Below are 22,132 nucleotides of genomic sequence, written 5' to 3' on the forward strand. Positions count from 1 at the left end.
TACGACCATTTAGTGACTGAAGATACAATGGCACTGAAAAAAGTGACAACTGGCCCTTCCACTTTTGCAGAGTCCTGAACAAAATTCAAATCGTTGGACGACCGGTATGTATTAATACTGGTTGGAGCATCCCAGAATCACTTGATTGCCATGTGCAACTTTCCCAGCCAGGGAAACTGGATTTGTTTAACGATTCTCTGATTTGCTTTACAGTTTTTGCAAAAGAAAACAAAAATACCGAATAACAAGATTTGGGGAAATCTACTCAAGATTAAACTTTTTCTTGACTTAGGATCAAAACTGGAACCAGATATCCTGTTGCTAAATTGTTCAATGAGCCGTGCCCAATTTTACTGCCCTTTTTTCCATGGTCATTAAGCGAATCTGGTTTCCCTCATTGATTTTACTCGTTAGAAGCCGGCTGGAGTCCCTGAACGGCAATCACATGAACCCCCTTCCCCCAGAACCCTGCAACCATTGCAGATACATGCTGGTTGCCAACTGCCCAAATTCTGATCACTTGCCATGCAGATGCTATGGTGGTTGTTAAGTGGGAGAAGCAGTCACTTTCTTCAGTGCTGCTGTAATTTCAAGCCGCTGCTAAACGAATTTTTTATACAGTAATTAATATGCTGTGATGCTAAGGAGTTCTACTCCCCTGAAAAGAACTCTGTTCCAACTGCCAGTTGCCTCACATTCCGTTACCTCAGTTCAAACTATCAGACTCCTTCACTTAGGAGTGGTTTAGGGCTCCTTAACAGTACAAAATGCCGGTACCTCACCAAAATGTCTACTACTTGCACCTATGGAACTGCTTCCAGACTCAAGGCGGTGGGAGCCCTTATGAAACCCTTATGCGTTTCAATCACCGACCACCACTGAGCCAACGGATTGTGAACTGAATTTCTCCTGCATAGCCGGATCACATAGTTTCATTGCGAAGCACGGGTATCCAACTGCATCACGAGTTGTACCCAAATGGGAGAAGATGCCTTAACTTCTCCATCTAGTCACCTTCCGGATGTCAGAAGACTTGTGTCCATCACATCTGGGACATGCCAGAGCTGCAACCGAAAAGTCGTTGCAAAACCTCTACTTTGTCTTAGTAGCTAGTAACGAGAGATTAAGGTCTACAGCAAATTCTGAGCACACAGACACATCCTTAGGAGGAGAAGGCTGCATATCCTTGGCTTAGGATACCTGGAATAGCACCCCCCCTTTTTTTTTTACCTCAGGGCTCTCACAGCTTAATGCTGCTAGATCTCACTGACGTTTTGTACACTTGCCATTTCTCTCTTTCTCTCTCTCTCTCCCCCTCCCTCCCTCCCTCTCTCTGTGTGTGTGTGTGTTACTGTTCAATAGTGTCTGACTATCTGAAGGTCCCTGTACAAGTCCTACAAAGTTTTTCCAGAAGCGGTTTGCCATTGCCTCCTTCCAAAGGCTGAGAGGAAGTGGCCGGCCCAAGGTGAAGCCCAGATGACTAGGGCTCATGGACTAGAACCAGATCCCAGAAAACGTTTTTTTTGGGAGAGTCTACAGAATAATACAATGCAGATCATGTAAAAAAAAAAAAAGGTGTTCAAACTTCAGGGATGACTTCCTGTTAATCATTAAATCATCCCGCCTCAGGGCTACATTAACATTCATATTTGATGACTTTCTCTCTCATTCTCCAACTTTTGTTCAGATTCCCACCCCTTCTTTGTATCTTGCCTTCCCCCCTCCACCCCCCCCCCGAATCCTCTGAGTCAAATCATTTCAATGGTTCAGTGACTAAATTCTCCCCATGATTCTGAGCTACACCCAAGCCAGGAATATCGTCATTCACAAAACCACTCCTTAACTCCAGAACACCTCTTTCCCTGTTTTTTGGCATTCAGAATACCTGACGGGCCTAACAGACGTGATATCAGAACTGCTTACATTGGATCAGACTTATGGATGCCCAATATCTCTCTGGGGTGTCTGGACATGAACCTCAAAAAGCCAGCTGCTCTTCTGGTTTCCAGTGTGCATGAAAAATGGACCAAAAATGGGCCACAAATGTCCTGAAAATGGCCAAAAAACAGGCATGTGCACGCCGGCCAGCTGGTCTTTGGGTTTCCGGTGCTCCAGCACATGCACATGTACATGTGTTCCGGTTTGGGCACTTGGTGCCAAAAAGGCTCACCGTCACTGCCTGTGCAAATGGAGCTTGATTTAAAGTGCTTTTTTCCACAGAGCTAGAAATCTTTTACTTTATATAGTGTTGTTCAATTGAAATTGGATACAGGTTTAATACAGGTCGCCTTTCACTTACTACCACAATTAACCCCAAAATTTATGTTGCTAAGTGAGAAATTTGTTCAGTGAGTTTTCCCCCCGTTTTGCTACTTTCCTTGCCACATTTGTTAAGTGAATCACCATGGCTGTTAAATTAGTAACCCAGTTGTTAAGTGAATCTGGCTTCCCACTTGACTTTGCTTGTCAGAAGGTCGCAAAAAGATGATCACATGACCCCGGAATGCTGCAACCATCGTAAGTGTGAGTCAGTTATCAAGAATCCAAATGAATCACGTGACCATGAGGATAGCCCCCTGCCACGGTTGTAAATGTGGAAAATAATCATGTCACCTTTTTCAGTGGTGTCACTTTGAACCGTCACTAAGTGAACTGTTGTAAGTAAGTTGAGAACTACCTGTACTTCCCTCTCTTCTTTAACTCTTACTGGCACTGTTGTGGATACCGTTCCATGTTAATACATCCACACAGTGCTACTATGTTTTCCCGAAAATAAGTCAGGGTCTTATTTTCTTTTGATACCCACCCCCCAAAATAAGCACTTGGCCTTATTTTCAGTGGCGTCTTATTATTTTTGAGGTCCAGGAGGCAACAAGCATAGTCACATCATGGCTGCTGCTGTGTTGCAATATTTTTGGGGAGGGCTATTTTGGGGGGAGGGTTTATTTTATCCCATGCGCTCAAAAACCCAATTGGACTTATTATCCAAGGAGGTCTTATTTTTGGGGAAATGGGGTAGTTTCTCTTAACCATCGAGGATCGCCTTCTCTGGTTTACCCAAGGTGGCTATAGGTTTGCAAAAGGAAGTTGAAAAACCCACCTTGCTTCTCAACACCCCGCAGTACATGGGAATCTATCCACTGGTGGGTTGCCAATTTTTTTACCATTGGTTCAGGCGTGCTCCCGCGCATGCTCAATGAGTCTGTGCATTTGCAGAAACATCCAGGTGGGTGGGCGGAGCCTCCCAGTGCTGCTACTACCAATTTGCCCGATCCGGGCCAAACAGGGAGCAACCCAACTCTGAATCCGTCTCTTCATGGACTTCTTTCCAAAAGATTCTTCAACATCATCCTGATATCCTGATATCCTCAACTCAAAACGTCTATGGAGATTCTTAGTCATCCAGTTCACTGTTGTCCCAAAGGTGCTTCTCCCTCCCTACACCTTCCATGAGGCAACTGGACTTTCTGGGGGGATTTTTTTTTTCTTTGAAGATGTTTTGCTTCTCATCCAAGAAGCTTCTTCAGCTTGGTTTTCAGAATTGAAGAAGCTTCTCCAAAAACCGTCTTAAAAGAAAATACACGCACACTAGAAAGTCCAGTTGTCTCTTGAAAAAAAGCACCTTTGGGACTCAACTGAAACTCAACTCAACCCCTTTCCCATCCGCATCACCCCACGCTTCCAAAATGTTACTAGGAGCGAGGCCTGGAGAGATGTGGGGAGGGGGGTGTTCTTTGGATGGCTCGACGTTTCCTTGTCCTTAACTTAACCATCTTCTCCCGAGTGGGCGCGAGGCCACGAAGCTCGCGACGTGTGTGTTTGTAAGTCCGTGTCGGGGCGGACTATGGTGTGATGGGACTAGAGGGGGGGGGGCGCGTCCATCCTTCCTGCCCGAGCGCGAATCCCCTTTGCCATAAATGGTCACCCGCAACTGCAGCGGCGGCAAGGCAGCCAAGTCGGGTTGACGGGCGGGCGCGGCAAAAGCGCGGAGCCGCGCTCCGGGAAGGCACGTCACTGGGGTGGGAGCCGCCCAGCCTGCAACTGCCGGGCCGGAGTCCGGACCCAGCCGCACCGGCCCGGGATGGACGATCTGGGTAAGAAGTACCCGGAGGGAAAACCCATTCACCCCGTCTCCGTCGCCGCGTCCTTTGGGTCTCCAACCTCTTCCCCTCTCGCCCTTTCCCCGCCTTCCCCCTTCGCCTTTCGGCTTGCTTTTTTCTCCCCATTGAGTCCCGGCCGATCTTCCCTTCTTTTGCGTTGCCCGATCGTCATTTTTTCCCCCTTCTCTTTTTTCCTCCTTCCTTCCTTAACATTCCCGCCTTCGTTTATTTCTCTATTTCCTTCGGCCGGACTTTCTTTCCGCTCTTTTTTCTTCCTTCTTTTCGTTTCCAAACGGGCCGGGAGGGGTGGGGGTGGGGGTGAGAGGCCGATGCAGTGGCTGCACATCTTCCTCCCCTCCAAATTCCACTTTTTTAAAAACTTCTTTTCTCTTTCCGTCGCGTTCTCGCGCAGCGACTGCCGCGGGTGTTAATTAATTAATTTGGTACTCGATTCCCCCTCCCCAGCTTTATCCTTTGCAAAATCCCCCCTTCCTTCCCTCCTTCCTCTGAGACTTCTTCGCGTGAGGGTCGCCCCCCTTTTTCACCGGAATTGCCCTTGCAAGGGAAGGGCGGGGGCCGGTGGGTCGGCGGAACTGTCTGGCTTCTTCCCACGAGAACGTGGGAATGCGACTGCCGCGAGGGACGCGCGTTTGCAACCCCGGGGTGGGTTTTTTTGTTTTGTTTTTTTGTTTTGCCTTGCGTGTAGGTTCCGAGTTTTAATTCCAAATTGGAAAATTAAGCCTGACATCTCTGAGGGGACCATCACGTGTGAAGGGGATGTCATTGGGTTCTTAGGAAGCTGTGGCCTCTAAAGAAGAATTAGGGGTGACATGATAGCAGTACTATTTAAGGGGCTGCCACAAAGAGGAACAGGGTCAAATAATTGTTCTCCAAATCACCAGAGGGCAGGACAAGAAACAATGGATGGAAACTAATCAAAGAGAGAAGCCACCTGGATTTTTGGAGAAACTGCCTAACAGTGAGGACAATTAATTAGTGGAACAGTTTGTCTCCAGAAGTTGTGGGTTCTTCATCACTGGAGGTTTTTAAGAAGAGAGTCTCTGCTTGTCTAAAATGGTATATAGCCCAGGATCTCTTGGTTAAGCAGGGGGCTGGACTAGGAGACCTCCAAGGCGCCTTCCAACTTTTCTTCTCTTCTTTTGCCTTTCTCGGGGTGGGGTGTGTGGAATGGGACAACTTGCCATGGCCAACTTGCTGTGGGACAACTCACTGCGGGACAATTTAACAATTCTATTTAATTATTTAAAATAAATAAAAAAAATATTTTCATATTTTCCATTCTTATTTCATTCTGTCTTTCCTTTTGCATCCTTTCCTTAATGAGTCTATTCCACCATTCCTTTGGTGTTAACGTAACTCTCATCCCACAGTGACTTGTCCGCAGCGAGTTGGTCATGGCGAATTATAGGCCTTTCTGGAATGGGACAACTTGCAGCAGCCAACTTGCTGTGGCCAACTCACCATGGCCTCTCATCCTTGTAGCTGGCGGCAGGGATGGGAGGGGGAGGAGAGGGTGCCTTTCCTCAGCCCTTCCCTTCTTGAGAAGGAAGGAATGCTATTTCTCAGCGTATTCCTGTGGCTTTGTGGAATTGCTGAACCAGCCTGCTAGAAGAACTTGCTTTGCAGCCTTCATTCTCCTCTCCTGCCTTCTGCATCCTACAACTTCTTTCAGAGAAATCAGCCTCCCACCCTTCTCACTTTGCCTTGGGAGAAAGCAACACACACACACACACACACACACACACACACACACACACACACACACACGAATTAAGACCTGGATCCATCACTCCAAAAAAGTGCTTTGATGCTATTATGCAAATTTCCCTGGAATGCTGCCACTGGAACTCAAAGTTAAATTTACCCCATCTGATCCTGGGCAGAAACAACTACAAAGCCCATCTGCTCCAGCCAGTTAGTAAAGGTTGTGCAATGTAAGCTTGGGGGGGGGGGGGGCGCTACCCAAGGCAGCAGCTGCCAAACCCTAAAATAGGACTCTTAGCATCTGTTTTCGTTCCCCTACCCTGCCCCTTTATTCCTGACAAAAGTTCCTAGTTTTCCAGTGGTTTTGGTCGCTGGCATTCTCAAATGGTTTTTATCAAGAATAAGATGCAGACTTCCTGGCAGTTGGTCTGAATTAGTATTTCTCAAACTGGGCCTCTGGTGTGGACTTCAACTCCCAGAATTCTCTAGCCAGCCATGCTGCCTGGAAAATTCTGAGAGTTGAGGTCCATAAATCTTCAAGTGGAAGTTCAGGTCAGCAGATCTTCAAATGGCTGCTTCAAGGTCCACAGATCTACAAGCTGAGGTCCACAGATCTTCAAGTGTCTCCACAGATCTTCAAGGTCCACAGGTCTTCAAGTGGAGTTGAGGTCCACAGATCTTCAAGTGGCTGCTTCAAGGTCCACATACCTTCAAGTGGAGTTGAGAGCCACAGATCTTCAATTCTGGGATTTGAAGTCCACAGATCTTCAAGTGGCTGCTTCAAGGTCCACAGTCCTTCAAGTGGAGTTGAGAGTCACAGAACTTCAAGTGGCTGCTTCAAGTTCTATAACTCTTCAAGTGGAGGTCCACAGATCCTCAGTTCTGGGAGCTGAGGTTCATAGATCTTCAAGTGGCTGCTAAGTGGAGTTGAGGGCCACAGATCCTCAATTCTGGGAGTTGAGGGCCACAGATCTTAAATTCTGAGCGTTGAAGTCCACAGATCTTCAAGTACCTGCTTCAAAGTCCATAGACCTTTAAGTGGGAATTGAGGTCCACAGATCTTCAAGTGGCTGCTTCAACATCCACAGCCCTTCAAGTGGAGTTGAGGTCCACAGATCTTTAATTCTGGGAGTTGAGGTCCACAGATCTTCAGTTCTTGAAGTTGAGGTCCACAGATCTTCAAGTATCCACAGATCTTCAAGCGGTTGAGATTTGAAAACATTGGTGATACAAACACCCCAGGGAATTTTCTTATGTGCAGGAAATCAAACCATTATTTAAAAGGCTTGGAAAGTGGACTTTCACATTCTGGTTGTCAGGGAGCTCGCTTGCCCCATGTTCATGCTTGGGAATAAAAGCAGTTCTTATCTAAGCTTCATTCCAGCCTCTGTAAAAAATATCCTATATTAGCTTCTGCATTCCCTAAGATGGATTCCACAAGGATTTGCGAAAATATCTCTTCTACTAAGCAGGAAACAGATTCGGGGGGCCCTGAGCTGAATCATAAACTTTTGCAAAATTCTTCCAAAGTAGCCTCAGAAATCCATCCTGTGATCTTTACTGGTGGTTAGCTCCTAGTCCAGCCTAGCCTTCCTTGCAGGACGGTTGTGGAGATGCAGTGGTGGAATTATGGCTAGAGGAGGCTGAACAGGATTTAGGGGTGGGAGGAAATAAAATGAGGATAAAGTTGTTGATCTGGTGAGCGTGTCCCAGCCAGAGTTGATCTCTCTGGCTGGGACATTGGGGTGAGGGATCCATGCGATGAAGGAGGAGATGGCGGCTTGATCCCGTCTCTTTCCCTCCTCTCCCGCCCCTTTCCACGTCTTACCCTCCCTTCTAGAGCACTGCATTCCTGCCTCTCCCTCTGTGTTTTCTCCCTAGACGCATTTCTGCCCTGTGACATCAGGCCAAAAGGAGCAGGAATGAGAGAGACCTTTCTTCGTCCCCTTTCCCCCCTTTTTATGCTTTGCCATCCCAGAAAGCAGCTGGAAAAAGCCAGTTAAATAGTCCCTTTTTTTCTAATTAGGATTTCCAAAGCACTCTCCTTCCGACACCCACTTCCACTTCTATCCGAGGATATTCTGGGGAAGGCGGCATTGGCTGGTAAAGAGAGGGGTAGGGAAGGGAGATCTTCTGCTGTGGGTTTGGGAGTTGGAAGGCTGTGGGTCAAAGGGAGGATGCAAGGGAAATGGGATATATAGCCATAGAAATGTGAGAGGCCAGGGTTTCTGAATAAGGACAGATGCAAAAGCCTAGAACTTCCTGACAGTTGGAACAATTAACCGGTGGAACGGCTGGCCTTCAGAAGTTGTGAGTATTCCAACGCTGGAGGTTTTTAAGAAGAGACTGGACAGTCATTTGTCCCGAATGGTATAGAACTCTGATGGCGAATCTATGGCACGGGTGGTATACGGAGCCCTCTCTGTGGATACGTACGCCGTTGCCAGCCAGCTGCTCTTCAAGTTTCCAGCACGCATGTCAAGCTGGTCTTTGCAGACACTGGAGTGCTAGAAAACAGCCCAAAAACAGTTTTCCAGGCCTTTTTCCAGGCCGTTTTTAGGCTGTTTGGGGGGCCATTTTTGGTCCATTTTTGGCCTGAAAAATGGCCTGAAAACTAGCATGCATGCACCAGCCAGCTGGTGTTTGGATTTCTGGTGCTCCAGCGCGCACACATGCACGCGTCTGCACGCGTATTCCAGTTTGGGCACTTGGTGCCGAAAAGGTTCGCCATCACTGGAATGAAATCTCCTGCTTGACAGGCAATTGGACTAAAACAGGAATCCCCAACCTCCAGTCCATCGACAAACACCAATTTGCAGCATGCAGGAAACCAGGCTGTGCAAGCAAGTGAAACCCCATCCTCAGAATGCAGGCAGCATGCAAAACCACACTCCCTCCAGTCTGCGGAAAAGCCTCTCTCCATGGAACCAGTCCCTAGTCCCCAAAAGATTGGGGGCGACTGGACTAGAAGACCTCCAAGTTCCATTCTAACTCTGTTATCCTGTTATTCTTTGGATACCCGAATCTGTCACTAGATCTTGTCTGGGGACATTAGGCGAGACCAGAGTTTGCCAGACTGTTTATTTTAGAAGAGATTCTTTTGTGTTGTAGTGCCCCTCTTTGGAATATTAATTCATCCCCCCCCAATAAGATTTGCCCTGATCCTACTTTCACAAGACACTTAAAGATCAAGCCTGACATCCTAATACTTGTAATGCTAGTGAATCGATTTCTTGCTTATATTGATTGTGGGATACTCTTGAGCAGGGGTCTCCAACCATGGCAACTCTAAGACTTGTGGACTTCAACTCTCAGAATTCCAAGCTGGCTGTGGAATTCTGGGAGTTGAAGTCCACAAGTCTTAAAGTTCCCAAGATTGGAGACCCCTGCTCTTGAGGGTTCTTGCTTGCTATTTTTATGTCAGTTCTGTTTATTATTTTGGTAATGGGTTTATTCTGTTTTAATTGTCAGCCACCTAGAGCCCTGTACATGAGATGGGGAGAACATATACATTTATTAAATAAGTACATGGGTTTTCAAGAACAACTAGAAATAATCCGATCTTTTCAATAGGAGTCAGCTGCTTAAAGAATTGAGGTAAAAATAAACAGATTTCTTTTACTCCGCGTTTATTATTGGATATAGATCATTCAAGGTGGTTAGCATACCCAATACCCCTTCCTCCTATTTTCCATACGACAACAACCCTATGAGGTGGATTGGGCTGAGAGCGGGAGTGGCCCAAAATCACCCAGCTGCTTTTCATGCCTAAGGAGGCATGAAGAGGAGGGGAATGAGAGGGGGGGATGATAGAGAGAGGGGAGGAAGGAGGGAGTGGAGGGAGAGAGGGAGGAGGGAAAGGGAGGGAGGGGAGGAAGAGAGGGAGGGAGAGAGTGGAGGATGGAGAGAGTGGGAGGGAAGGAGGGAGAGCAGGGGGGGGAGAGAGAAGGAAGAAAGAGGGAGAGGGGGAGGGAGGGGAGGAGGGAGATGAAGTGGGAGGGAGAGAGAGTGGAGGAGCGGGAGAGAGAGGGAGGGAGGGAGGGGGCAAGGGAGTGAGAGGGAGGGGGAAAGAGATATGAAACAAACACATCAGAGGCCACACTCTGAATTATAATCCCAAAGGGGAAATCTGAATAAAATGGGAAGATATTTGAAAAGACTGTCCCGCCCAAATACTTCAATGTAGTATGTTTTTGTGTTGTCCTGGTGTGATTAGCTGCTGCTAATTTTTCTTCAATAGCGTCCACAGAGTGTGTTACTGTCTGCACAGAGTCAGAAGTGGCAGTCCTTCACTTGGAATTTACAAGCACTTAAAATCACCATGGAGGAAATACCAAACTGCCCTTGATTTTGGGGAGGTACTAATACAAGTATGACCAGCCAAGTATTATCGTATGAGCTGATGTATCTGGTAATACTTAGTTTGCATTAATACCTCCCCAAATTCTAGGGCAGTTTGGTATTTCCTCCATATATATATATATATTCCCACTGACCAAACTCTCCACATAACCCATAATAAATATAAAATATACATATTTTTTGGTAAGCGTAAGGTATTTTGGTTATGATTTGGACTGATAACTAGTCTACCAAGGAAACTGGTCCTCCAGAGAGGGTCGAATTTCTACCTCTCCTTGTCCCAGCCAGTATGGACAGCGGTCAGGAGTTATGGGATTTGCACTTCCACAAGTGACCAACCTAAATTGTAAGACCTTTTGCCAAGATTTTGCATTCCATGGCTTGTCCTCAAAACCCAAGTCTGAATGCAGTCTCCTTGGAAAGGGCTGTGGCCGCAAACTGAGGAGGGTTTAGCTGGCAGTGTTTAATAGTTGGTGGAGCCTTTTCTAGTCGACCTGCAGAATTTACAACATTACTGGCTGGAATTTTGAAAACTCAGATCTAGAGGTGTCTAACCTTGGCAACTTTCACACCTGTGGACTTCAACTCCCAGAATTCTTCGGCTACAAAAATTCTGAAGTCCACAAGTCTGAAGGTTGGACATCCTTACTCTAGTCCGGTGATGGCTAACCTTTTGTCGTCGCATGCTGAAAGCATGCATGCGCCCACGCCCATAATGCAATGTGCGTGCAATACCCCTATGTCCCCCGCTCTCTGTGCATGTGTGTATGAATCCCTGCACGTGCGCACTTGATTGCACCGTGCTCCCTGGGCATGGATGTGTACCCCTGCAACCTATTTTGGGCCTAGTAGGCTTCCTTACAGCATCATCGTGCATGCACGTCCACCTCCCACTTGGGCCTGCGTCTCGCGCATGCTTGGAAAACCCAAAAATCAGCTGGCCAATGGGAGGCATGCACGCATACGTAGTGGCGCTGTGCTGGGGCGGTGGCTGGTGTGCACTTAGAGAGGGCTCTGCGTGCAACCTATGGCATACGTGCCGTAGGTTCGCCATCACAGCTCTAGTCCAATATTTTCAGCCACAGGGCTCCTAACTTTCCAAAGCTCCTGCAGCAGTGTTTCTCAGCCTTAGTAACTAAGTTATGTGGACTTCAACTCCCAAAATTCCTCAGCCAGCATGTTTGTCCACTCAATGGCTAAGCTAAAGGGCAATGAAAGAAATGCCACCCTTAAACCCTAGCACTGTCAGGCAGAAATCTTATTTAAATTACTAGAACAGTGTTTCTCAATCTTGGCACCTTTTTGATGTGTGGCCTCCAAGCAAAGCGGGCTGGGGAATTCTGGGAGTTGAAGTCCTCACATCTTAAAAGGAGCCAGGATTGAGAGACCCTGAAACGGAATCGTATGAGGTCAGGAAGAAATACAATATACAGATTATAACATAAATTGCCCTTTTATTAGCAAAATTCAAATAGTTTTTGTGTCCTTAAACACTGGGAACAGGGGATGGTGCACTGAGGATAGAAGGGAGGAAGATGAAGAGTTATGGATGGCTCACCTTGCTGGGTTTCAGAAAGGCCATCCAAACTAACTTGATTTTTTTTTGGGGAAAGAGGTCTGCAAAAGAGGTGAGAAGGTGATATGAGCTACTTCTTCCTATAATTTGGAGATTAATGAAAACAGAATTATCTTTATCTCTGGCCCTGTGTTAGGTGGTCCTTTGTCAGTGATGGGTTCCTACCAATTTCGGCCTAAACCGGAAGTGGTTTGGCAGCCCGGGTCACTGGAAGCGGGAGCAACCCAAGCCTACCATGCCCCCGAACCAGTTCTCCTATGGTACCGCCATCTTGTTTTTGGCTTCCACGCACGTACAGGGCAATTTTTATTGCACTGTGCATGCACGGAGCCAGCGCACATCAAGCACGCACAAGCGAACTGGCAGTAGTGCCTACCCAGTGATGGGTTGCATATGGTATGCCCCGGTACGGGCGTACCGGTGCCTGCCGGGAGCACTGGGTACCGTTCCAATCCAGTGCTCTGGAGGGCCCACCCACGCACCCTTCCTCCTTACCTATATTTGAGCTCTTTGGCGCTTACGCGTACGGCTCGTATGGCGCCTGTGTGATGCTCCACCAAGCAGCTGGAGCGTCGCAGAGGCTTGTGGAGGCGTCGCAAGAGGTAAGGACGCATATGCTTGCTGTGTATGCGCGTGCGCACTGCGTGCATTCATGTTTTGGATGCTGGGCCCCATTGCACCATACCGGTTGCAACGGGATCCAGAACCCATCACTGTTCCTGCCGGAACTTACCACTGTCCTTCATGTTTTGGGCTATGTATTTTTTAATTCAATTGATGTAAGTAGAACATGGAAACCACCCCAAAGTAGCTTCAACTGTAGTGGCACAACAGCCCTGCAAGTAAATAAAACAAATATGTTAGATTTATATCCTGTCTAAGGTAGCCGCTTTCATTATTGGGAGCTAAAAATGTCAGTATGGCTGGCAGAGATGTGCAATTAAACCTCTGCCCCCCTCCTTTTTATAACACCTGTGTGGCATATTTTAGAAAAGAATCAGAGCTTTGATCCCACTGTTGATCCACGGTTTTGATTTTTTCCCCCTCACACAAATACAGGGTGTCCTCGATTTACAACCATTCATTTAGCGACCATTTGAAGTTATAATGGCATCGAAAAAAGTGATTTATGACTGTTTTTCATCTTACGACCATTTCAATCATGTGATCGAAATTCGGGCATTTGGCAACTGACTTTTACTTATGACGGTTGCAGTATCTCGGGGTCGCGTGATCCCCTTTTGTGACCTTCTGACAAGCAAAATCAACAGGCAAGCCAGATTCACTTAATGACCGTGTTACCTAACTTAACAACTGCACTGATTCACTTAACTCTGGCAACTCACTTAGCAATTGTTTTGTTTAGCAACAGAAATTTTGGGCTCAATTGTGGTCATAATTCAAGGATCACCTGTCGATCAAGTGTTTCTCTTCTTTGTTGGAAGTCCCACTTAAGATCCTTTCAAATCCTTGAGGGATTAGCGGAAGAAAGAACAGTTTCACAAATGTGTGTTTGTTTTAGCTTTGTCATTAGCTTTGTCACCCTCTCTATCTTGCTTTTATATTGCTGGGAACATTTTGAGATTGTTTTGCAGGGCGTGTGCCTTATTTATTTATTTATTTATTTATTTATTTATTTATTTATTTATTTATTTATTTGCTGGATTCAGGTTTTTTTTGGCTTTCTGTTCAACAAAGACAGTTAACAGTTCACAAAACAACAAAGACAAAGAAAGAAAAAAGAGGATGAATTAAGTATTATGTATATTAAATACAATTGCAATCACGGTGCTGGTCCAACCTGGAATTTGAGAAGCGGAATAATAATAACAACAACAACAACAACAACAACAACAGACAAAATACTGGTGCATAATACACCAGACATCACGCTGGTTGAGAAAAATAAGGTCACAATCATAGACATCGCAATACCAGGGGATAGCAGAGTCGCCGAGAAGGAACATGAAAAAATTGCAAAATACCAGGACTTAAAAATCGAAATTCAATGACTATGGCACAAACCAGCAGTGATAATTCCAGTGGTAATCGGCACACTGGGTGCTATTCCAAAAGCACTGGAATTACATTTAAAACAGTTAAAAATTGACAAAATCACCATCAGTCAAATGCAAAAAGCCGCACTGCTTGGATCTGCCCGCATATTACGAAAATACGTTATGACGTCCTAGGCCCCTGGGTGGGGCCCGACTAGTAACTAATGCCAAATCCGGTGAAACAACTGGCCGCTGTGATACAATTGTATAATAATAATAATATTATAAATCACAAATTTCCCAGTGGAATAACTTTTGCTGTTCGCCTTGGAGAACAAACCTGAATTTCTGCTTTAGGATGGGAATAACAAACAAACAAGGGATGTGCAGGTAGGGAATGTCCTCGATTTATGACTACAATGGAGCCCAAAATCTCTGTTGCTAAGCGAGACATTTGTTAAATGAATTTTGCCCCATTTTATGACTTTTCTTGCCCTGGTTGTTAAGTGAATCGCAGCAGTTATTAAGATGGTTACATGGTTGTTAAGCGAAGCTGGTTTCTCCCATTAACTTTGCTTGTCAGAAGGTCGCAAAAGATAATCACATGACTTCGGGGCACTGTGACCATCATAAATATTAATTCCTTCCTTCCTTCCTTCCTTCCTTCCTTCCTTCCTTCCTTCCTTCCTTCCTTCCTTCCTTCCTTCCTTCCTTCCTTCCTTCCTTCCTTTTCTTATTTCCTTTCTCCAAGCATCTGAATTTCAGTTATGTGACCTTAGAGGATGCTGCAATGATTTTAAGTGCGAAAAGTGGTCATAAGCATTCAGCCAGTTTGCACCACTTCGGGAGAACCAGTTGTTAACTTTCTGAGCAGTTTGGAGAATCGGTTGTTGGAAGAAATCATTCAGGCACAGAACCGGTTGTTAAATTGTTTAATCCCGCCACTGGTCATAAGTCACTTTTTTCCAGTGCTGTTGTAACTTAGAACAGTCACTAAATGAGCTGTTGTAAATGGAGGACTTCCTGTACTTCTTTGCAATGCTTCTCTTTCCTCTGCTGTTCAGAAGACTTTTCCTCTGTTGTCTCCCCTTAATATTTGGGTCCGCCTTCCCTTTCTGCCGCCTCTGTTTCTCCTTGTGTCTCATTCTCGGTTGTGCGGTCTTTTGCCCTCCAGATGCTCTCCTGGCTGATCTCGAGACCACCACCTCTCATATCTCCAAACGCCCCGTTCTACTCACCGACTCCGGGGGATCCCACAATCAAGAGAGGACTCCAGTCTCCAAGCCAACAACTTCATCTTACAACTCTCAGGTGGGTTGAGAGTAGTGGAAGACAACCGTATCAATTCATTTGTTCAGTCTAATCCAGTGTTTTTTCAAATTGAGTGACTTTAAGACGTGTGGACTTCAACTCCCAGAATTCCCCAGCCAGCAAAGGGAATTCTGGGGGTTGAAGTCCATACATTTAAAAAGTTGCTAAATTTGAAAAACACTCAGCTACCCGCTTAAAGTGCTGGAACTGAGGGGAAATAAATTCTCGGCCAATTAATAGCATCATGCTATCCTTTCTTTCTTTCTTTCTTTCTTTCTTTCTTTCTTTCTTTCTTTCTTTCTTTCTTTCTTTCTTTCTTTCTTTCTATTTGGTATTTTGGTATTGGTATTTATTAATATTTGTATGCCGCCCTTTTCCCTGGGGGGACTCAGGGCGGCTCACAGTTCAAGGGGAGGGGAGGACAAACCAAATTACATATAGGACAATACATCGTTAAAAGCACAACATTCATTTCTTTCTTTCTTTCTTTCTTTCTTTCTTTCTTTCTTTCTTTCTTTCTTTCTTTCTTTCCTTCCTTCCTTCCTTCCTTCCTTCCTTCCTTCCTTCCTTCCTTCCTTCCTTCCTTCCTTCCTTTCTTTCTTTCTTTCCCTACGCCCTCTGTCCCTAGATTGGCAATTCAGTGGCTCTCTCTTGTCTTCCTAGGCTGAAAGCCTTTCCATTCTAAATTGACTCTATAGAAGGCAGAAATAAACCGGTAAAGCTTTCTGAGGCCTGAAGATGAAGTTTCATTTCCTGCTGCCGGTGTCTTTTCATGACAGCAAGCCCTTGTTTTATTAAAACAAAAGACGGTCACTATGATTTCACTGTGGTACACCAATCCTTTTCTAACTAAAAGCCCCATCAGCACTGATATCGTAATCAGCTATTCTTGAAAAATAAATAGCTGCTTCTGCTTACTTCAAAGTTATTCTGGGTGTAAAACTATCCTGGGAAGTTGCATAGAGACAATAGATTTGTGGTTAAATGTGTGAAATAAGAATCTTGGTGGGTTTCCTCCCTCCACCCCCACTTCAGACAGTCTTGCTTTGCTCTTTGCAATTGATAGGCATTATGGTTAGGGGTTTCAATGCTATTCCAGTAATCTTCGACCTCATTCCTTCTCATTTCTCTCAAGTAGCTTTTTTTTAAAAAACGAAGTTTATTCAGATACAGGCATTTTGTCTCCTTTCGAAGGACAGCAGCACACGTAGTTCCCCCTGGGGGTGGGATTGAAAATTTTTAGCAACTGGTTCTCTGCCCAGTTGCTCGAGAGGGGGGAGGCGGGGCGTCATCATGGGGGCGTGGCCTACTCAGCTTCCTGCACCATAATTTCCCTCCCACTAATTTGGCAAGTACTCCATCTCTCAGGCTGGGGGGTCAAACACTATGCCCCTCAGACAGGGTCCGCAATTTGGGAGTCCTCCTGGACCCACAGCTGACTTTTGAACACCATTTGTCAGCTGTGACCAGGGGGGCATTTGCCCAGGTTCGCCTGGTGCACCAGTTGCGTCCCTACCTGAACCGGGAGGCCCTCACAACAGTCACTTGTACCCTTGTGACCTCTAGGCTGGAGTACTGCAATGTGCTCTACATGGGGCTGCCCTTGAAGAGTATTCGGCAACTTCAGCTAGTCCAGAATGCGGCCGCGCGAGCGATTGTGGGTGCACCTCGCTTCACCCACATAACACCTATCCTCCGCGAGCTGCACTGGCTACCTGTCGATCTCCGGGTACGCTTCAAGGTGCTACTTGTCCCACATAAAGCCCTTCATGGTAGTGGATCTGGGTACTTGAGAGACCGCCTACTGCCAATCACCTCCACTCGACCTAGTAGATCCCATAGATTAGGCCTCCTCCGAGTTCCATCTGCTGGTCAATGTCGACTGGCAACCACGCGGAGGAGAGCCTTCTCGGTGGCAGCTCCGACCCTATGGAACAATCTCCCCGTGGAGATTCGTACCCTCACCACCCTCCAGAACTTCCGCACAGCCCTCAAAATCTGGCTATCCCGTCAGGCCTGGGGCTAAAGACTGTAACCCACCCGAATGGTATGAATGTTGTGTTTTTTAATGATGTATTGTCCTATGTGTTAAATGTTTGTTTCCCCCCCCCCTTTTTTGAGTTGTAAGCCGCCCTGAGTCCCCCCAGGGAAAAGGGCGGCATATAAATAAACTTCTCAATCTCAATCTCAATGGGGGCAGACCCATTTTTTGCCCTCCCTAGGCTCCGGAGGCTTTCCTCGAGCCTCCAGGAGAACGAAAACGACCTTCCACGGGTTCTGAAGGCCCTCCAGAGGCTGGCAACAGGGCTGTTTCTGGACTCCCGGAACTTCTGGGGGGCCCATTTTTCGCCCTCCCACAGCCTCAGCATGCACCCTACGGTTACCTGGCATGAGTGAAAGAGTGCAGAGAAAAGCAACAAAGATGATTAGGGGACTGGAGACTAAAACATATGAGGAACGGTTGCAGGAACTGGGTACATCGAGTTTAATGAAAAGAAGGACTAGGGGAGACATGATAGCAGTCTTCCAATATCTCAGGGGTTGCCACAAAGAAGAGGGAGTCAAATTATTCTCAAAGGCAGCTGAGGGCAGAACAAGAAACAATGGGTGGAAACTAATTAAGGAGAGAAGCAACTTAGAACTGAGGAGAAATTTCTTGACAGTTAGAACAATTAATCGGCGGAACAGAAATTGCCTCCAGAAGTTGTGAATGCCTCCAACACTGGATGTCTTTAAGAAGATGTTGGATAGCCATTTGTCTGGAACGGTATAGGGTTTCCTGCCTAGGCAGGGGGTTGGACTTGAAGACCTCCAAGGCTCCTTCCAACTCTGCTATTGTATTGTATTGTATGATGAACGGGCCGTGTGAAAATTCCTGGGAGGGGAGAGGCAGGGCAGGCAGGGCCAGCCAGTCCTTCCCACTACTGGTTCGGTGAACCAGATTCAAAATTACCATGCAGTTCGCCCCAACCAGTCCAAACCAGCTGAATCCCCCTCTGCCCCCCCCCCCCCGGGTAAAACTTCATTTGAAGGAAGATGGATTAATTGTACAGGTAGTCCTCGACTTACAACCAGTTGTTTAGTGAGCATTTGTAGTTACAGTGGCACTGAAAAAAGTGACATGGCTTTCACACTTACGACCATTGAAGCCTCCCCATAGTCGCATGATCAAAGTTCAGATGCTTGGCAACTGGCCTGTATCTATGACAGTGGCAGCATCCTGGGATCATGTGGTCCCAGTTCTGACAAGTAAAATCAACTGGGAAGCCAGTTTCACTTGGCCACCATATTACTAACTTAAACAACTGCGGTAATTCAGTTAAAAATGTGATAAGAAAGGTTGTAAAATGGGACAAGAAAGGTTGTAAAATGGGACGGAACACACTTAACCTCTGCTTTGCTTAGCAACAGAAATTTTGGGCTCATTCTGAGTGGGGGGGGACTACTTCTATGTGTTAGTTTCCAGGCTTGTGCCTCCCTACTAAAAAAACCAGTTTCTGTATTTATTAATTCAGCAGATCTGTTTCCCCTCTGAGATTAATTTCTCTGACAAAATGCAGAGAATGCAGCTTCATTCGTGGTGTCTCTCTGCACTTCCACAGATCCAAATGGGAATTTAGCCCAGTTTTCTATAATAGGCGCACATGCATTTTGATCCAGCTGCCCCTTTATGAGCAAATGTTTCCATAAACCTATAAAAGCTTTACATTTTACAGAAACTTACAAAAACTTTAAGACGTTTCCCGTTTCCAGGGGCAAAGAACATAATGTTCTGCCTTTGGGACTCTTGGAAAAAACCCAAGTGGTTGGAATTTTACCGCAAGTCTCACTGGTGTCTGGCAGAAGCTCCGATGATATCATGGCATAATGATGTCATCACACAAGCGATGTCATGATACAAATGACATCACCCCTAGTACTTGTGGCAATTGGGTGCTAATGGAATAGAGTTCTACTACAATTAAGGAAGTCGACTGCTTAGATTAGTGGGCCTATCATATTGCTCCTAGCTTTACATTTCAGGAGGGGAAAAAACATCTGGAGACTTTAGAGCAGGGGTGGGCAATTAATTTTCCCAAGGGGCCACATCAGAAACTGGAACTGTTGTGGAGGGCCAGGCTAATAGAGCTCTGAAGATGTGAAGGGATGCACGGACATCCATAAATTGAAAAAATATTGGCAGCGTCCTTCAAAGTGAAAAGTAATCCATGTGGGCTGGACAAGGATGGCCAGATGTAGCCTGGGTCTGTTTTAGAGCAATGTTTTTCAACCTTGGTTGAAAGTTTTTCAACTTTAACATGCTCAGACTTCAGTTTTTCAAGTCTTCTGCTGTTCTTTGCTGCAGAAGTTGCATCATTCAGACTAAGCCGAAATTCTTACTTGCCTTCTGAGTCCAGTTCTATTCCAGCTCTGCTTTACATAAGTTGTATCATCTCGTTTCTTTCAGGCTGGAAAAGCAGCCATGCCGGTTGATCCAATCCCAACACCACCCCTGCAAGGCGGGAGCGACAAGGAGCATCTCTACAGGTAAATCGAAGGGCAGAGGTTTGCTGATGGATTTCTTTAACATGTGTAGTAGGCTCCCTTCGTTTGATTTTATTTGCTTAACCATTACAGAGGGGGGGGGGGGGAGAACCTGAAATACAAAGGGACAGAAATAACTGCATCAAACAGGCCTTGACTAATCTCTGGGAATTCTAAGCAGGCTTGTTCGTCACTGGATGGTAGACCACTACGAGATCCCTACACTAAGCTAGATGTAGAAGTAGAAAAGCCTTTTTAAAAGAGAAACCACACTATTTCCATGCTTTTGCCAGGATCACCCTAAGGCCCCCAGGTTTCAAGCTTGGGCCTTGAAAACACATGATGATGAAGGTGGTGATGTGGTTTGGGAAAGAGCCAGATGTTGGAAGTCACTCCAGTGCTCTGCAGGGCTGGTCTGCTTGCATAAAGAAAGGCAGATCCTGTTTTTATGGTTTCTGTCTTGTCCCTGCTGGAAACAAGAGTGAGCAGCTGCTGTTTCTGCTACCAGGGCAGCTGTTAGGTGGCAGAAACACAGCTGGAAACAATCGTCTGCTCTCTTAACAAGGCAGAAGCTTCATATCCAACATCCTGGAGGAAAGCACGCTGTCCCCGTCCCCCAGTCTGGCCTTTAAGCTGGCAGGATATGGGGGTCGCAAGCACTGCCCAGGGGATGGAGGAAGAATTGGGGGGGGGAGTGGAGTCTTGAGGCATTTGGCCTCCCTGGGAGCTTTGCCCAGATCTTCTGGCCTCGGTCCAGAGCTTCCATTAAGCGGAGGGATCCTATAAATAGCTGCCACCCTTTCCTCCCCATCTTCCCTGAAGAGACAGGCACCGCATCGCTCTCTTCAAGGTGTGGTGTGAATTCAGACTCCCACTCTTCCCTGCTTGGAGGAGCTGCCCCCAAAACCTCTTTGGCCGCTCATCCTCACCTCTTTTGCCTCCCACCTCAGTACAGTCTGCAAGCCCCTCTCGCCAAAGGCAAAGGAAGCCGCACCTCCACCCTTCTCCTCCTCCAGCGGGGTGCTCGGAGCCGGGCTTTGCGAACTGGATCGGCTTCTCCAAGAGCTCAACGCAACCCAGTTCAACATCACAGGTGTGTGTGTGTGTGTGTAGCGGGGTGGGGGGGGGTGGGGACAGTGCTTCGGATGGCTTTTCGCATGCAGAAACGCTGGGCCTTGGAGTAGTTATTTTGTGATGTACACTTACCTTCTACGCCAGCACGTAGAATTCACTAGCGTAGACGGCGTTAGAATAATTGCCCTGTTTATAGAGGGTGGAGGGCTACTAACTTTTAAATTAGAACCTCCATGGACACAGGCATTTTACCTCAGAGAATTAGATGAAGTTGCAAGCTACCTTCAGGGGAGGGGGGCATTCATGGGTCCTGCCAACCTCCTTGGAAACCTCTTTTCTGTATCGTCCCTCGCGTGATCGGAAGTGGCATCAAACTGGACTGCGAGGCATCGCACCAAGCCGGAATGTCTATTGTTTTTGGCTCGGTGTGATGCGTGAACCCAACCATTGTCATTTGTTAACCGTGATTTATGGTTCGGTGTATTGTGTGAACCCAGCCAACCCAGCGGTGGTTTTTTCAGTAAACCATCGCTAAACTAATCATGGCTTTGAGTGCCAATGTTTGCTGTTCTCCAGAAGAGTGATTCTAAAAGGATGAAATCACACACATTACAGTTCCTTCTTCTGTAGACTGGTGTCCTCTGGGTGTGCTGGGCTACAACCCTAATAATTTCTAGCTGGCCTAGGAACATGGTTGTAGGAGACATGGCCCAATACATCTGGAGAACATCTGATGTGCAGTGGGGTTAAGCATCCTCTTCTCCCAAGTCTGCTTCAGATCCTGACACTGGGCTAACTAGATATGACACAAGAGCAATTCAGAATAAAGTTCTTGATTTGATCTTTACGTTATCTTCTGGTTCGGCACCCCTTGTCTCCCCAATACAGGTAGTCCTCGACTTAACAACATTCTCAGAGACTCTTCCCATCCTGCTTACAGTCTTTTTAGACTGTTGCCTTCTGGCAGAAGATACAGAACAATTAAAACTAGGACCTCATGTCTTCTGAATAGCTTTTATCCCAGAGCTATAATCACACTCAACAATGAACTAAAGGGCCACCATCAATGATCTATTGGACAGCACTACTTGGTCTGTTGTGTGGATGCTTGGGGGGTTTAGGGGCGGGGAATTTTTTTGGTGTGTGTGTGTGTTTGTATGTTTGGGGATTGTTATGTGTGTTGGGCCTGGTCTCTGGGTGTTATGTGAATTTCGTTGTATGTGTAAACTGTGTATATACGTACAATGACAATAAAGTAAAGTTTGTTTAGTAACCATTCAAAGTTCAATGCCACTGAAAAATGTGAATTATGCCCATTTTTCATAGTTACGACCTCTACAGCAATCCTATGGTCACATGATCAGAATTTAGATGCTTGGCAACTGACTCATATTTATGACAGTTGTTGTGTCCCAGCGTCCCAGGCCCTTTTGTGACCTTCGGACGAGCAAAGTCAATGGGGA

The 22,132-nt window shown here is 46.4% G+C and overlaps 1 protein-coding gene across 1 annotated transcript in view; it reads left to right on the forward strand.

The window, feature by feature from the left end:
• Positions 1 to 4,015: 4,015 nt before the first annotated feature.
• The window catches only part of TGFB1I1 (transforming growth factor beta 1 induced transcript 1), a 34,192-nt gene continuing 16,075 nt past the window's right edge, over positions 4,016 to 22,132 (forward strand). Inside the window, exons 1-4 of the mRNA XM_087714081.1 lie at positions 4,016 to 4,094; positions 14,935 to 15,071; positions 19,519 to 19,598; positions 20,546 to 20,688. Coding sequence (XP_087570207.1) covers positions 4,082 to 4,094; positions 14,935 to 15,071; positions 19,519 to 19,598; positions 20,546 to 20,688 — 373 coding nt within the window. The 5' untranslated portion in view covers positions 4,016 to 4,081. The remainder of the gene's footprint in view (positions 4,095 to 14,934; positions 15,072 to 19,518; positions 19,599 to 20,545; positions 20,689 to 22,132) is intronic.

Source organism: Thamnophis sirtalis, unplaced genomic scaffold (genome assembly GCF_051295495.1).
Source record: "Thamnophis sirtalis isolate CommonGarterSnake01/CBP01778 unplaced genomic scaffold, rThaSir2_p1.2 scaffold_4, whole genome shotgun sequence".
In the NCBI taxonomy this organism is placed as follows: domain Eukaryota; kingdom Metazoa; phylum Chordata; class Lepidosauria; order Squamata; family Natricidae; genus Thamnophis; species Thamnophis sirtalis.